Source organism: Portunus trituberculatus, chromosome 36, assembly GCF_017591435.1.
Source record: "Portunus trituberculatus isolate SZX2019 chromosome 36, ASM1759143v1, whole genome shotgun sequence".
Taxonomy (NCBI): Eukaryota; Metazoa; Arthropoda; class Malacostraca; order Decapoda; family Portunidae; genus Portunus; species Portunus trituberculatus.
The window spans coordinates 5,300,486-5,318,505 of record NC_059290.1 but is presented as its reverse complement, the minus strand read 5'-3'; the positions used below and the strand labels follow the sequence as shown (position 1 = coordinate 5,318,505).

Sequence of the window (18,020 nt, the reverse complement as noted above, 5' to 3'; positions counted from 1 at the left end):
CCTCCCCCATGTCACACATCTGGCACACCTTGCTGCGGGACTCAGACCACCTGTAGTTCCTTGCATTCACATCCATACACTGTGCCCTAGCTCGGAAGAGAAGGTCACCACCCAGGCTGCCATCATACCACCTTTCATACATCGGGGCTTCCTTTTCCTTGTACCATTCCAGGGTACTCCTTCGTTCCATCCCATTCTTCCATATAATCAGTCCCACACACTTCACCTCTCTGTCTATCTCACTCTTCCATTTCCTTGCATCCCATTCAGTTCCTACCCTGCCTCCTCTTGTCACGATCCATTCACGCTCACTTTGATTCCTCCCAGCCATTCTCATCCCCCATACCACTCCTCTCTGTCATTCTCATGCACCTCTTCCTCCACTGACTCCCACTTTCATTCCACAGGTACACCTTCCTCACTATTCTTTCCTCATCCATTCTTTCCAGCCTGACCTTATTTCCAAGTGTGGCTTTAACTAGTCTTTCCCTTAAGGTGCTCCATCCCATATCCCCTCTCAAAGCTTCTACTGCTGTGTACCTTGGAGCATTCAGTGCCATTCTACCTATTCTATTTTGTCCCACTTCTAGCTTGTCAAATTCACTTTCATTCCATGCAATCACATCCATACCATACATTATGCTGGGCACCGCCACATTCTTCCACACCTCTCTCAGCACATCATATTTGCTTGCTCTCATTCTTGCTGCACTCCCAAATCGTCCTACCCACTGATTCACTAAACCTAACTTTTCATTCTTTGTCTTTTCACATCCACTTGGACTCACCCACATCCCCAAGTACTTATATTCTTGTGCCTGATTCATCTCATTCTCTCCAATTTTCCATATTGCATTGCTTTCATCCTCAGAACTATTCACTATCATCACCTTACTTTTCTCACTACTAAACCTAACTCCAAAGTCTCTCCCATATCCATCCACAACATCTAGCATTCTCTGCAACTCAACTTGGGTGCTAACTCCTCTGTATACAAACTGAAAAGGGTTGGTGACAGAATACATCCTTGGCTAACTCCTCTCTCACTCTTCACCCAGTCTGTCTCTATATCTCCTAGTCTGTATTTAGCTTTGGTGTCAACATACATGCTATGCACTATGTTGATTATTTTTCACTCAACCCAATCTTTCCTAAGACTCTGACTAGCATTTCTCTATCCACCCTATCATGCTTTTCTATATCCAAAAACCTAAATACAATTTGCCTCCTCCTTTCTTTTTTCTCAATCATTTCATTTACCACAAACAAGATATCCTCAGCCCTCCTGTCCACACGGAAACCATTCTGTTCTTCACCTAACACTCCAGCTCGCTCAATCCATTTACACAATCTCTCATTCAGCACTCCACTAAATACTTTACCTACTGTGTTTAATAATGCAATCGGCCTATAGTTCTTCAGTTCATTCTTACTCTTGTGTCCTCCCTTATGCAACAGTCACCCTGCATTCATTCCACATTCTTGGCATCCTGTCTTCCTCCCACACCTGGTTAAACACCTCAGTCATCCTGTCAATAACAACCTCCCCACCATTTTTATACATCTCATATGGTATCCCGTCTAAACCTGCTGCCTTCCCATTTTTCTGCCTTTTCACACATCTCTCTACCTCCTCCTTGCTGATTCTCTCATTCAGTTCATCTGCATTCTTCATCTCCAGAGACACACATCCTTCTCTCACACCAAACACTTCACCTACACCACCCACCTCTTCCCAGAACTGTCTAATTGCCTCCTGATCTCATTCTTCTCTGTTATAACTTCCCATTCACTTTCAGACTCTCCACACCAACATTCTCTGACATATTCTCACCTCTCATGAACTTGTACCATTCACGGCCACCTTCCATGCTTTTCTCTCTTAAAGATTCAATCACACTCCTTTCACACTTCACTTTAGCTTCCAATATCATTCGCCTTGTGAGTCTCTGTTGTTTCACATATTCTTCCCATGCATTCAGGTACTCATTCTCTGCCTCATCACTTTCATGTCTCTTTTTTCTCAACCATCTACACTGTCTACTCATTCTCTTTCGCTCCTTCCTGGCCTCTCTGATTTCACTGTTCCACCATGGTGTGCATACTCTTTCTCCTGCCTACTCTCACATACCCTATCTGATTCTCGGCAGCACTCCGCACATTCTCAACCAGTCTCTCATTCAGGTGCTCCACATCATGTACCCTTACATCATCATCCCACCTTCTCTCACTCAGATCTACCTGAAAGTTCTCCCACCCTACATCTCTCAGTCTCCACCTCCTTTCCTTACCTGCCACTTTCACTTCATTCTCACTCTGCATCCGGCACTCCATAACCAGCATATTGTGGTCAGACACAATATCCACCATACCATCCTCATCTATCCACATGTGTGACACAATCTCACACATTCTTCCATTCACCAGCATGTAGTCAATCGCTGATTCATGCTCCCTTGCATTCCAAGTCACTCGCCCCTCAGCCAAGGTAACATTCAGATTCTCAAACTCCATTTCATCCACAAACTCTTCAAGCATTTCACCATTCCTGTTCATTAATTCACCCAATAAACCTATATGTGCATTCATGTCACCCATAACAAGCACTCTTTCCTCCTTATGGTCTCTCACCACTCTTCTAAGTACATCAAACTTCCTCCTATTCTCCCTGTCAGCTCTTTCTCCCATAACAGTCATATAAACTACCACCACCACCATCTTCTCTGTTCTGCCAACTTTATTCTTACATTCTATTCTCACTGCCATCACATCTTCACTACTTTCACACCTCCCCACATCTGTTTCCTCTACTTTCAGTCCTCTTCTTTTCTTGTAGAGTAGGGTTACGCCTCCTCCCAGTGTCTCCTGTGTCCTACGGCCCATCCCTATCATGACATACTTACATTCCTCCATTCGCACGTCATCTCTCAGGTGAGTCTCGGTAAGCCCAACTACGTCGAACTTCCACTCCTCAAGTTCCCTGCATACATCCTCAAACTTCCCCACACCTCATCCTCTCACATTCATACAGCCAAACTTCACACATTCACTTGCCAGGTTAGTTTGTTCTATTCTTTGTCTGCCGTCATCCATTGGTCCTCCTCGTCAAGCTGTCTCCACGCAGCACACCTGCCTTGCCCTCATCCACTCAGCCAGTCACCGTCCCATCTTTTGGTTTCCATCATGGAAGACTGATCTTGATCTTGATGCTACAGGTGGCTCAAGATCACTCCAAAGCCAGGCCTTTGATTGACTGCTCCTGTAGAGGGCAAACAAACAACAAGCAGAAAAAAAGAGCAGTATCCTGTTCACTAATTATCCATACATCTAGAGGGAATGAGTTTTGATGGGTGAAGTGCGTTGCAATGTGATCGTGGTGCATTTGTTTACATTCTGGTGTTCAGTTAAAAATCAGATAAATGAGTCCTGACATTGGAAAATTAGGAAATAGATATAAAGGATAATGATTGGAAAATTGAACTATTGAATAACGAGCCATCGAATAATGAGTATTTTCTGTAACCTGTATTCTCTTTATACCCTGTTTCTCTTTCTTTCTTTCTTTCACACACCCTAACTTTCCTTTCTTTTCCTTTTTCCTGCCTTTATCCTCTTCCATCTTTTCTTTGTACCCTGTTTCTCTTTCCTTCCTCCTCTCACACACCCTAACTTTCTTTTCTTTTCCTCCTTCCTGCATTCATTCTTACCTGCTCTTTCCTGTTCCTCATTTCCTTGATCTTCTTTTCCTTACACACACACACACACACACACACACACACACACACACACACACACACACACACACACACACACACACACACACACACACACACACACACACACACACACACACACACACACACACACACACACACACACACACACACACACACACACACACACACACACACACACACACACACACACACACACACACACACACACGAGTCAGTTGCATGTCCTCTGAGGGTCCCAGTAGTAGATGTGTTTTAGTGCATGGCCAAACAACTCCCACAGGAACGCGGTGACAACGTTTCCCTGCGGTCTGACAACACCAACACCAGTGGCAAGGGTTCCTCCACTGCCACAGGGGACACGTGTTCTATATCAAGTGGGGAGACTGTCGGAAACTTTGACATGGAAAACAAGGTATGTGAGGAGGTAGGGCGGGGTGGATTGGAGTGATAAATGACCCTGGTTTCTCTCATGTATCTGTCTTTGCATTCTGTCAGTTTCCTTGTGAGTGTGTTTTGGTCTATTTAGATTCGGAGTCAAGAATTTTGGTGGTGTATCTGAGGCATGTGAAAAAATATCCTTATTTTTTGCTTATCTTCATGTCATACACCAATATTTCACTCTCACTTCCCACATCAACATGATTTTGTAATTCTGCATCTCTTGTACCCTTTTAACTTTATCTCATATCCCCCAAAAACGTTAAGTGATATAACCCTACACCCCTATAATCTCACTCTATACTTGTCTAACCTCACATAACACCCTCAATGACCAGTGAACCAAGCAAATATGGATGTGATATACTTTTTCTAAACCTATGAACTACACTAACAAAAATCCCTAGTCATATAACAACCCTTCATGAGTATAATCTCGTTGCACACCCTTCTAACACCACCAAATGCACTCAGAGATCAGTAAGCCAAATAAAAATGGATGAGATGTACCTTTTCTTAACTTCTAATGAACCATATCAGCAGAAACCTTAGTTGTATGACCCTTGTAATCTCACTCCACACTTGTCTAACCTCACTGCACACCCTTGTAACACCACCTAACACCCTCAGGTACCAGTCGACCAGGCGCATATGGACGAAATGTGCCTGAAGGTGAAAGAACTGAAGATCCGCCGTAAGTCCTGCAGTAAAGAGAGCCTGTTGGATGCCACCCAGAGGTCCAGCCAGAAGCGAGGGTCCACTGAGACACTACACACCTTTAATGAGAAGCCAGAGGAGGAGGAGGACGAAAGTGTCAAGAAGGCCAAGTTCCTGAAGAAGTTAAAGCAGGAGTGGATCGCCCGCAGCCTCACCACTCTTGCCCCACGGTGAGTCATTGGCTTCAGGGTAGTGGATGGGCAAAGGTTTTTGTTTTGTTCAGGATGTTTTTGTATTATGTTTAATTCTATAACTTGCTGTAAAGGCAAAAATAATGAATAGGGAAATAGTTATAGTTAATCAGAGTAGATTTTTTTTCTTATTTGTGGTAATTTTGTATTTTCTTTAATTCTGTAGCTTACTTTAAAGGTAGGAGTTGATAGAGAAAGTTACAGTTAATCACTGTTTTTTCATCTCAATTGTGGTATTTTTGTTTTCTATTTAACTTGGTAACCTATTTTAAAGGTGAAAATAATTAATAGGGAAACATATAGTAAACCTGTGTGTGTGTGTGTGTGTGTGTGTGTGTGTGTGTGTGTGTGTGTGTGTGTGTGTGTGTGTGTGTGTGTGTATTTACTTAGTTGTATTTACCTAGTTGTAGGCCTGGGCTTTACGCTCATGTGGCCCCGTCTCCATATCTACACTATCTAATTTTTTTTTAAAACTATGCACACTCTTTGTTGACACCACTTCCTCACTCAAACTGTTCCAAGTCTCAACACATCTTTGTGGGAAGCTATTTTTTTAACATCTCTCAGACATCTTCCCTTCCTCAGTTTTTTTACTATGTAATCTTGTGCTTCTGATGTCATATTCTTCTCTCAGGATCAGTTTCTCATTATCCACTTGATCCATTCCGTTAATCAATTTATAAACTTGTATCAGATCCCCTTTCTCCCTTCTCTGTTCCAGGGTTGGTAGATCCATAGCCTTTAGTCTCTCCTCATATGTCATCCCTTCAAATTCTGGAACCATTCTTGTAGCCATTTTTTGTAGTCTCTCCAACTTCCGTATGTGTTTCTTTTTATGGGGAGTCCACACAACTCCTGCATATTCCAATCTGGGTCTTATAGTACTAAGCAATTTCTTCATCATTTCTTTGTCCATATAGTGAAATGCTAATCCAATATTCCTTGGCAAATTATGTCTCTCTGAAAATTCTATCAGTATGGCTTACTGGTTGATTGTTTTCTTCCATCGTCACTCCCATGTGTGTGTGTGTGTGTGTGTGTGTGTGTGTGTGTGTGTGTGTGTGTGGTTAGGTTAGGTTTCTTTTTTTTATATATCTATTGGTGTATTTTTATGCTCTGTTTAACTTGGTAACTTACTTTAAATTTTTAAATAATTAATATTGGGATATTTTTTGTGTTCTATTTAGCTCTGTAACTTACTTTAAAGGTGAAATGAGTTAATAAGGAAAGAGTTACAGTACATTGGAGAATTGTTTGTGTGTGTTTGTTTACAGCTACCAGTGTAGGAGTCAGGAGTGTTCTGTGATGTCCTGCCTCACTCACTTCACTGCACCAGAGCTTCTCACTGGCAACAACAAGATCACCTGTGAGAACTGCACCAACCAACACAACAAGCTCCACCCAGGTAGTGACCCACAGAAACTCAGAAATGTACAGTGAAGAGGGAAATTGATGGAATTGTAGGATCATAGAGAGATGGAAGGGGAAATTATTAAAAAAAAAAAACTGATTATACAGATGAAAGGAAATCATAGATAAATGAAAAAATTGGATTGAAAACTGAATTGTAGAGATGAAAGGAAATTGATAGAATAGTAGAATCATAGGTAAACATAGGGGAAATTGATTGAAAAGTGAATTATAGAGATGAAAGGGAATTAATAGCAACTGATGAGTAGTGCAAAGATGTAAGAGTGTATAGTGTGTATTTAAATTGATGTACATTAAAAGTATTATAAATCGTAACTTTGCTTAGGATAACTGTGCCAAACTTAAGTTAACCATAACCATAACCTCACCTCAGACGACCAGAAGGACTCAGTGAAGAGCAACGCCAGTAAGCAAATGCTGATCCTGTCACCGCCTGCTGTGCTCACTCTGCAGCTCAAGAGATTTCACCACATGGGCTTCAATCTGACCAAAGTGAACCGCTATGTCAAGTTCCCTCTCGTTCTGGACCTTGCTCCCTTCACCTCCTCCATTTCCCTGGTGAGTGTGCCGTGTGGCATGCTAAAGGTGCTGCAATGGTTTATGAGTGTCTTGTTTGTTTTTCATTTATTTTTTTATTTTATTTTATTTATTTTTTCCCAAAGTGTGTTTTTGTCATGTGCTTCTGGTTTTTTTATTGTTTTGTGTATTTTATGTTGTTTCTTTATGTTTTGTTTATTTCATTTGTATATTTTGTGTTGTTTTGTGTATCTAGTGGTGATGTTTGCTTTGTTTTGTATATTTATAGTTACTTTTTATGATTATGTATCCCATTTCCTCACACCATCTTCCAATTTCGCCCAAACCCGTATCCTAACCATGTCTTTATATCTCTAATCCCTTTTATTCAATCTGTCTTTTCTACTCGTCCACCCCATTCTAGTGTACCTTCTCTCCACCAGGGGCTTGGCAACATGTCCCAGGGTCAGTCACAGGTGCTTTACGGCCTCTACAGTGTTGTGGAGCACTCGGGCCGCCTAAACTCTGGTCACTATGTTGCCTACGTTCGTTCCCGACCCCTGGACCCAAATCACACGAACCGACAGTACCTCAACTTGAAGCCTTCCAGCCAGTTTGAGATTGATCACTTGGTAGCAGAGATGGCTGAGAAGGTTGAGGCGTCTTCTGGCACCCTCCACAATGACCTGAAAGCTTCTCCCAGGAATAATGCGGCTAATGTGCAGGTGTGTGGAGGAATAAGAGTGTGTGTCAAGTATTAAGAGTTTGGGAAGGTTTTTGTGTAGATTTGTGGGACATGGAGGAGGGTGTGTGTGTGTGTGTTTGCGCGTGTTGGTGTTGGGGTGTGTGGATCTAGGAATATGTATGTGTGTTTGTATGATCTGGGATGTTGTATGTGTACATGTAGGGTCTGGGATGGAGTATATGTGTTTGTAATATCTTAGAGGTGTAGGTATTTGGGTGTTTTAATGTGTGCTTCAGGGATGGGTATAAGTGTGTGGATGTGTAGGGTGTTGATGTGTAAGTGTGGAAAGATGTGTGTGTGTGTGTGTGTGTGTGTGTGTGTGTGTGTGTGTGTGTGTGTGTGTGTGTGTGTGTGTGTGTGTGTGTGTGTTACCTAGTTGTATTTACCTAGTTGTAGTTTTACAGGGGCCTGGGCTTTATGCTCGTGTGGCCCTGTCTCCATATCTACACTTATCCAATTTTTCTTTAAAACTATTTACACTCTTTGCTGACACCACTTCCTCACTCAAACTGTTCCAAGTCTCAACACATCTTTGTGGGAAACTAAATTTTTTAACATCTCTCAGACATCTTCCCTTTCTCAGTATCTTACTATGTGATCTTGTGCTTCTAATGTCATATTCTTCTCAAAGGATTAGTTTCTCATTGTCCACTTGATCCATTCCGTTAATCAATTTATAAACTTGTATCAGATCCCCTCTCTCTCTTCTCTGTTTCAGGGTTGGTAGATCCATAGCTTTTAATCTTTCCTCATATGTCATCCCTTTAAATTCTGGAACCATTCTTGTAGCCATTTTTTGTAGTCTCTCCAATTTCCTTGAGTGTTTCTTTTTATGGGGGGTCCACACAATGTGTGTGTGTGTTTCACTGTTTGTTTGATCTGCTGCAGTCTCTGACGAGACAGCCAGACATTACCCTATGGAATGAGCTCAGAGCTCATTATTTCCGATCTTCGGATAGGCCTGAGACCAGGCACACAACACACACCGGGACAACAAGGTCACAACTCGTCGATTTACATCCCGTACCTACCCACTGCTAGGTGAACAGGGGCTACACGTGAAAGGAGACACACCCAAATATCTCCACCTGGTCGGGGAATCGAACCCCGGTCCTCTGGCTTGTGAAGCCAGCGTTATAACCACTGAGCTACCGGGCGTGTGTGTGTGTGTGTGTGTATTCACCTAGTTGTATTCACCTAGTTGTAATTTTACAGGGCCTGGGTATCATACTCGTGTGGCCCCGTCTCCATATCTACACACATCCAACTTTCCTTTAAAACTATGCACACTCCTTGCTGACACCACCTCCTCACTCAAACTATTTCACACCTCCAAACATCTTTGTGGGAAACTATATTTCTTCACATCCTTCAAGCATATTCCCTTGACTATCTTTTTACTATGCGATCTCGTAGTTCTATTTAAATTTTCCTCTCTCAACATCATTTGCTCATTATCCACTTCATCCAGTCCGTTCAACAGTTTATAAACCTGTATTAAATCTCCTCTTTCTCTTCTTTGTTCCAAGGTAAGCAAATTCATTTCTTTTAATCTCTCCTCATAGGTCATTTCTGCCAATTCCAGAACCATTTTTGTTGCCATTCTCTGCAATCTCTCCAACTTCCTTATATGCTTCTTTTTATAAGGGGACCAAACCACTCCAGCATATTCCAATCTTGGTCTAATTACCGTACTAATTAATTTCTTCATCATATCTTTATCCATATAATGAAAGGCTAATCCAATATTTCTATCAAATTATATGTTTCTCCAAACATCTTATCAATATGAGCCTCAAACTGCCCATGGTCTTGTATTATCACTCCCAAATCCTTTTCCTTTTCCACCTTTTTCAACACTACTTCTTCACCCATCTTATATGACCCTCTTGGCTATCTTCCACTCTTCCCCATCTCCATCACATGACTTTTGCTCAGATTAAATTCCATTTCCCACCTCTTGCTCCACTCCCAAATCTTATCCAGATCTGCCTGTAAAATTTCACAATCTTCTTCACTCTTCACACACCTACACAACTTCGCATCATCCGCAAACAAATTAATATAACTGTTTACTCCTCTGGCATGTCATTAATATAGAAGGAAAAGTATTGGTGCCAGCACTGAACCTTGTGGGACTCCACTCTCCACCACCAACCAGTCCGACTTTGCATCCCTTATTACCGTTCTCATCTCCCTCCATCTCAAGTAGTTTTCCATCCACTTTAACACTTTTCCTTTCAGTCCTCCATAAATCTCTAATTTCCATAGCAGTCTCATGTGAGGTACCTTGTCAAAAGCTTTTTTAAATCCAAATATACACAGTCCATCCATCCTCTCTCTCTTGTATTTTGTCAACCACTCTTGAATAAAAGCTCAGTAGATTTGTTACACATGACCTCCCTTTCCTAAAGCCAAATTGATGATCCGATAATAACTTATGATCCTCCAGGAACCGTATCCAATATTTCTTTATCACCCTCTCACAAATCTTACCGACCACACTTGTTAGAGACACAGGTCTATAGTTAAGAGGCTCTTCCTTACTGCCTCCCTTATAAATGGGCACCACTTCAGCTCTTTTCCACTCTACTACTTCCCTGTTTCTAATGAGCACCTTATAATATCATATAATGGATCAATCAATTCTTCTCTACATTCCTTCAATAATTTTCCTGAAACTTCATCTGGTCCCATCGCTTTATCATCTTTAAGTTCCTCCAACATTTTATATAACTCCTTTTAGGTATCTTAATGTCATCCATGTGCACATTTCCTTCTACATTCTGAGGCTTTACAAACATTGTTTCTTTAGTAAATACTTGTTGAAACCTATTATTTAGCAATTCCGCTATATTCTTAGGGTCATCTACTATCCCTTGCTCTCCTTTTAATCTTTCAATGGACTCTCTCTTTTAAGTTTACCATTTATGAACCTGTAAAACAATTTTGGATGTTCCTTACTCTTGTCTACAATATCTTTTCAAATTTTCTTTCTTCCTCCTCCTTACCCTCACATACTCATTTCTCGCCACTCTATAATTCTCCTTATTTAGTATATTCCTGCTCTTTTCCATCTTTTCCAAGCCACATCTCTCTTTTCTTTAGCCTTAACACAAGTTGCATTAAACCAATCCTTTCTTCCTTCCTCTCTCGGTTTATACTTTGGTACAAATTTCATAACTCCTTCTTTATAATATTTCATAAAAATCTCATATTTTTTTGCACTTCTCTGATTTGTAACATCTCCCAATCTAATTTTCTGAAATAATTTTTCAAACTTTCTGTGTTCATCTTTCTATAATTCAATCTACCACTTCTGTATGTCTCATCTTTCCTTCGCTGTGTTGTTGCTATCTGCATTTCCATAACCACATGATCACTCTTCCCAAAGGACATTTGTATTGTATATAGGTACACTTCTCTTGTTAACACCAAATCCAGTCTAGCCGGTTCATCATCTCTATATCTAGTATTTTCTTTCACCCTCTGTTCCATCATGTTTTCCATCATTAGATTAAGAAATCTCTCTCCCATGCTTCCTCTCCAACACCACTTACTAGATTTTCCCAATCCACCTCCTTACAATTAAAATCTCCTACTAGTATCACCTTTCTTTTTCCAGATAATACACTTTCCAAACTCTGTAAAGTATCCTTGATCATATTGTCGTATTCCTTAATGTCCAAGAATTTGTTTTAGGAGGTACATAGGTCACCATGATTATTAATTCTTTTCCATCACTTTTTATCCTTATGCTTATCACTTCTGCATTGTTCTTCCCATACCAAACCTTATCCACATTTATCTCCTTTGTCATAATCATAACTCCTCCTCCACCTTTACTCTCTATCCTTTCTCCATATATTATATTTATTATCCAAATTTACCTTTGTTTTTCATGCAATTTTGTCTCAGTCAAACACACTATATCAGGCTTCTCCACCATCATATAGTCTTGCAATTCCAATCTACTTGACAGTATCCCATCTATATTAGTATACATTACGGTCCACCCACTGCTCCCTCTAGGGGTTCCTCCGCATTCCTTCTTTCCACATACCACTTTCTGACTCTCTCTCCTATAACTCTCCAAAAAACTTTTCTTTTTCCTCTTCAGACCGTTCATCATTTTTCCTTCTCGCCTCTTCCAACAATTCCTTATATCTTCTCCTCTCTTCCTCATTTCTATTCACAAACACCTCTTTACAACCTTCTACCTCTCTTAACTTTGATGTTCTATATAGGATATCCTCTGCAGATTGTTGTGACTTCAGTACTACTTTAATCGGTCTCCTTACTCCCTCCTTATACGGACCCAGTCTATGGATCTCTTCCACTTCTTCTTGTAGGTCTTTTTTTTCATCATCATTTAGATTTTTGAACAGATCTCTTACCATTTTTAATTCTTCCTTAATTCTCTTAGGCTTATATGTTATATTTTGTTCTTTCATCCCAAATATTAACACACTCTTCTTCTTTTCTGCTATTTCTCTTATCAATGTTTCCTTATTCTTCATTACATTAACCAGTTCCTTGGACCTTTCTTTTTTGTCTTCCTTCAACTGATCTTTAATTATTTCTTGTAATCCAACCATCTCTGCTTCCCTCGACTCAGTCCATTGTGTTTTCTTCAGTTCCCATTCCTTTCAAACCTTTCATTCTGCTCACTAATCATTTCCTTAAAGTCATCTTTCTCCTTTACTACTCTCTCCATTTTTTCCATTTTTCAACCTCCACTCTCAAGTGTGCATTCTCATCCACCAATCGTTTTTCATTTTCCTCCAGTCTCTTAACTCTTTCCTTCAAAGCCTTGCGGAATTCTCTATCCTGCTCCTCCTCACTCCTCTGAACTTTTAATTCCTTCACCAACTCCTCAAATCTCTTCTCCAACATTACCAATCTACCCTGCATTGTTGCTCCTGTTGAAGATGGACTCATGCTTTGACTGGCCACTTTTGGTTTTGCTCCCCGGGCCTCATCGGCATATTTTGAATTTGGTAACTTATTTCTTACCGGTCTATCCATTTTATTTCACTCTTCCTGGGAGCATGTGGGTGTGTGGTGGTGTGCACTGGGGGCCAGGCCTGGTTGCTATGTGTGTATGGTGGGATGCTTTGGTGGCTGTTATGGCTGGCCTTTGTGTGGTTCCCGCTCTGTCGTTTGGAGTGCGGAGGTTCTCACACCTCCGATCACTCTTATGTACACGCCACCAGGCTACGTTCACTCTGTACACTCGCTCACTCGCTCTGGTCGCCCTTTAATACCAATAACGATTCTCACTCAAGCACATTGCTTAGCATGTGGAGTGTTAGTTAGATGCCACTCTGAGCAGGAGGCACGTCCGCTCTCCATGGAGCGCGGAGTGTGTGTGTGTGTGTGTGTGTGTGTGTGTGTCAGGGACAATGTGAGTATAGATATATAGATTAGAGAGTAATGTCAGTGGATGTGTGTGAGTGTTGTCAAGGACATCTAATCTTTACCACACATCAAAACAATCTCCTGTCCCACTATCAAAACTATCACCTGTCCCACTATCAAAGACCAACACAATCCCTTGCTTCATGTAACACTGCACAAATTGACTAAGGCTTCTCACACCCTGCAGGAGTTTGAGGAGGAGATCAAGGCAGGACGGTGGTTCCACGTGTCGGACACTTATGTCGCCGAGGTGAACATCGACCGAGTGCTGAAGGCCCAGGCGTACCTGCTCTTTTATGAACGCCTGGTCTGAGGCTGGCAACACTTAGACTGTACATAATTACTTTTACTAGCAAATTAACATACTGAGTACATATTTATTTGTACATTTCTTCCTAGCCATATGCTTAGAGCGCCAATCTCTGCGTCACCGCCCAGCCTTAGTGGTATGCCGGGGAGGACTCTTCTGTGACAGCCTTATCTGAACATGTAGTACAAAACATGGGCTCTTCAATGTGTGCATGCCTCAAGGGCAGGGCAAGCCAGGCTGAGGTCTATGGGTCTAAAGGGCAGCATAATAATGAGTCACAGGGCAGGGGTGGGTATTCCTTAATGGCAGGATAGGACGGATAACCAGGTCCTTGATAGTCTTCCAAGGCAGTGTAATACTAGGTAGAGAGTGATGAGTGAGTAGTTCTGTGTTGTATGAGACAGGCATCTGTACAGGGGTGGAGGCTTGTGGCAGAGTGACACAGCAGGTGGTGTGTGTGCAGGGTATGAGGTGTGGTACAGCGACAGGGTGAGGGAATAACCATGTTTGTGTACATCTTCAGTGTGGTGGTGCCTGAGTGCCACACAGTGTTTGCAAGCTGCAGGCTAGGGAGGCAAGAACAGTGTTCCGAGTGTAGATAAACAATACTCTTCACTGCTCTGAAGTGATTTGTTGTGTTGGTGGGACAGCAGCCTCATCACAGGTTCTTTCTGCTGTAGGTGTTGGAGGAGAGTCATGGTGTCAGGAGGCAGCTGGGCCCTGACAAGTGTGCCGTGGTGCCTACAGACCAAGAGGCATGTGTGATTGGTTCGTTTTGTGTTGGCATGGAGTCCTGTTTTCTACATTGTTTTGAAATGTTTGCATTATTTATATGCAGACAATGGACTCCTGGAAGAGAGCCAAGTGGCAGCTCTTTTTGTGTTGGGGCTTATTTTCAAGCTCTCATTACTTCTGTATATATTGTGACATTCAGAATGGTGACTAGGAGAGCAGTCGGTGCGTGTAGGATGACAGTGTTCCCAATGCAGCATGTTGAGAGAGTTTGCCAAGCTGTGTGTAGTGTGTATGTGTGTACTGTGTGTCCCAAGGTGTAGTGGCTGAGGTATGCTTAGCAGGCACAGTGCTGCCCAGCGAGCCTGCAGCACCCATGGGCAGCAGTGTCCTGATACACACACTGATAGGTCCTCCTCTGGTGGCTGACCCTAATCACAGGGACTGCAGTGCTGAGGCTATGTATGAAAAGATTTGTATTTTGGTGACGTCTTAGTGAGACGCTTTGTAAATAGATAGAGAAGAGTAACACAATGTGATGCAATGTTGTTAGGAAGCATGTGATGAATTTGTCAGCCTCATCTGTGATAGCAAGTCTCTCTTCATTACAGAGGTGCCTCTTTGTAATACCGTAGGTGTACATTGCCACATGGAGCCAACCGAGTCTTTCAAACAGCAAGCATAATCTGCATGGGTGATTGTACCAACTGAGCCAGTGCCAAACTAATATCCTGCCTGTACAAACTTGTGAACCTCTGTGCCGTGCCTCACTCTCATCAAATCAAAGTGTAGCTCTCTTTGTGTTCCTCTCATGTCATGCACACTAGTCATGCTTGTGTCCTCACACTCGACTTACTTATTTTTTAGTCTAAGATATTAGTCAGCCAGCCCTTATTACTGTTTTGGTAGAATAAATGTTACACTCTTACTTGAATCATGAAAACACCAGGAACTTCCATGTCAGCCTGTTAAAAGTTTTTTTTCTGTAGATTGCTCCAGAAGAATATCCCATATACACTTTTCCATAGATTTCTCAAAATAAATTATATTATTTTTGTGATGGTCCTGAAAGATCAACTTTTTGTAGATTTCATCAGAAAAAAAATCAAACTTTTCTGTAGACTTACTCCAAAATATAAACTTTTCAATTGATTACTCCAGAAGACAAAGCATTTCACCAACTTTTCCATAGATTCTACTAAAAACAAAGTATTTCACCAACTTTTCCATAGATTACTCCACAAGTCCAGTGGCGTAGTGAGAGATAAATTTACATTGGGTGAAATCTAAAAATGCCTCCAAAAGAAGTAATAGAAATACAAGATTAGGTATAATACACTACTTGATTATGTATATAATATACATACATGAAATTTAAATCAATAATTTGCATGCCTTTGATTTTGCTAAATCTAAAGTAACTGTCTGAAAATCAATATTCTCAGTAGCCTCGCTTGTGCTGCCCCCTGAGAAATGTGTCGCTTTGGGCATTTTTCCCTCTCACCCTCTTATCACTATGCCATTGCATTTCATCAGCTTTTTTCTGTAGATTATTCCAAAAGTCAAAGCATTTCATCAACTTTTTTTCTGTAGCATACTCCAGAAAAAACTGCCACATCTACATTTTTTCCGTAGATTGTAAGAGAAAACCAAATCCTTGTAGTCCGACGGGAAGGATAGCAAACTTTGGCACCATTTTTTAAGAATTTAGTAACATTTTTACTGTGGCAATGATTGGTGAAGACAGAAGAGAGAAATTTGAAGCAGTAATACACAGGAGAAGGCTGTGTGTGTGTGTGTGTGTGTGTGTGTGTGTGTGTGTGTGTGTGTGTGTGTGTGTGTTTGAGTGAGTGTGAAAGAGAGAGACAATATACCTAACGTGAGGTCATATTTCCATAGCATTTTTTCAGACATGTGATAGTGATTATTATTCTAAACCACATTACCTTTTTAACTATATCTTTTTTTTTTTTTTTTTTATTTATTTAAACCCACTGTCAGACCTGTATGATATTAAACTGTTCTTTTACCCTTGACAACATAAAGACAACAAGGTACTATAGACGGCATGAAAGAATGTATTAGATGGTTTTCAAGTGTACATTAATTGGTGGTTTGTGTATGAAGTTGATATTTTTTAAAAGTGATTTGTGAATATTTTTATCTTTTTTTTGGTGAATGTGATGAACTGAATTGCAAGAAAGAAGACAAAGAAGAGAGTTTTAATTAAGCATTACTATTTTGCTTTTTATTGTGTATATATATCAAATAGCTGAAGAAGAAAAAAATGTTTTTCTTTTTACCTTAGCTGTATATATTGATTCATTTATTCAGTCATCTGTACTTTCATCCATCTATATACTCATTCATTCATTCATTCATCCATATATTAATTCATTCATTCCCACATCTCTTTATTCATCCTTTTCATTCATTCATCCATCCATTAATTAATTAATTAATTCATTCATTCATTCATATATCCTGCCATCCTGTCCATTCATCTATTCATTCATTCATACATTTCTTTAGAGATTATTGGTAAGATTAGGTAAAATAAACTGAGCTGACATGAATAAGGAAAAAAAGGAAAGGAAAAAGAAAACTAGAAAAAAAATGTAAAAGATTAAAAAAGAAAGTAAAGTAGGAAATATTGCTAGTCTGTCCTGCATTTTTCACCATTCTTTCCTAACCTTTCCTTATTCTTCCTCTTTCTTCTCTCCTTCCTCTCCTCATATCTTTTTTTTTCCTATTTCCTTTCACCATCTCTCCTATTCCTCTTATTTCCATCTCTATCTTCCCTTTCCTTCTCTCTCTCTCTCTCTCTCTCTCTCTCTCTCTCTCTCTCTCTCTCTCTCTCTCTCTCTCTCTCTCTCTCTCTCTCTCTCTCAGAGACATTATTAAAACTGACTCACGCCCTCTATCTCTCTCTATCTCGCTCACTCTGTTTCATCACTCCGGCATGCAATAAGATGGCATAGTTATCACACTTCAAACACCATATTATTAGATCTCCACTCTGCGGGATGGGCGCCTCGCCAAGAGCAAGGTCATTACAAGTTACACAGTGCAATGTTCACGTATGCAAATCTCAGAAATATTCTTGGGCGATGCACGTTGCCCACCAACAGCAGGTCCGACAGAGCGGCCGCCGGCCCACTGCTGCAACGTAAATTAATTAGAATGTTACCTGTTTGTTTGTATGTCTACATATAAGTGTACCTGCGTGGCTAATCAATTTGTTTTTGTTATAAATTCACTATTCTTTTCATAGTCTTTATTTAGTGTATGCGTCTGCCATTTATTTGCTTATACGTGTGCTACAACAATATCCATTTATCATCTATTTATGTAGAACCTGGTTTTATTTCATTTAAGTAAAATGTATTCATCTATCTATCTTCATCTATATCACTAATTTCTTACCTTGTTGATTCATTTAGTTTAGTTAAGAATACACACACTAATGACACTACCTAGAAAGAAATCTTAACAGCATTTCTAAAACAAACAAGCAGACAAATGAAAACAGTTTACAACGATAAAAAAGAAGCAAGATAAGATAAGAGGCAATGGCTAGCGCTTATCAGGCACAGGCGACAGACTTTTCCCTCTCAGTCTGACGAAGAGAAGGAGACGACGGAGGTGTCAAGTTTGCAAATTTATTCAATGATCATCTATTTCTCTTCTATATTTCCTGAACCAAGGGAAGGAAAAAGTGTATTTGTTCCATTTCAACCCAAAGGTATGTATTTTGAAGCCTTTTTGTCATTATTTTTTCT

General features: G+C 40.6%; 2 protein-coding genes across 15 annotated transcripts in view; both read left to right on the top strand.

Annotated features, from left to right (window-relative positions):
* Positions 1 to 16,272, top strand: part of LOC123513475 (ubiquitin carboxyl-terminal hydrolase 16-like) — a 67,042-nt gene extending 50,770 nt beyond the window's left edge. For 13 of the 14 annotated variants that reach the window (XM_045270649.1, XM_045270651.1, XM_045270646.1 and 10 more), the window contains 6 exons: positions 4,018 to 4,149; positions 4,806 to 5,062; positions 6,358 to 6,488; positions 6,888 to 7,072; positions 7,474 to 7,755; positions 13,384 to 16,272. In XM_045270649.1, the coding sequence (XP_045126584.1) occupies positions 4,018 to 4,149; positions 4,806 to 5,062; positions 6,358 to 6,488; positions 6,888 to 7,072; positions 7,474 to 7,755; positions 13,384 to 13,509 (1,113 nt within the window). In that variant the 3' untranslated portion in view covers positions 13,510 to 16,272. The remainder of the gene's footprint in view (positions 1 to 4,017; positions 4,150 to 4,805; positions 5,063 to 6,357; positions 6,489 to 6,887; positions 7,073 to 7,473; positions 7,756 to 13,383) is intronic. The other variant, XM_045270654.1, reaches the window with a different exon arrangement.
* A 1,558-nt stretch (positions 16,273 to 17,830) lies between these two features.
* The window catches only part of LOC123513476 (leucine-rich repeat extensin-like protein 6), a 6,112-nt gene continuing 5,922 nt past the window's right edge, over positions 17,831 to 18,020 (top strand). Inside the window, exon 1 of the mRNA XM_045270656.1 lies at positions 17,831 to 17,983. Within this exon, the coding sequence (XP_045126591.1) occupies positions 17,908 to 17,983 (76 nt within the window). The 5' untranslated portion in view covers positions 17,831 to 17,907. The remainder of the gene's footprint in view (positions 17,984 to 18,020) is intronic.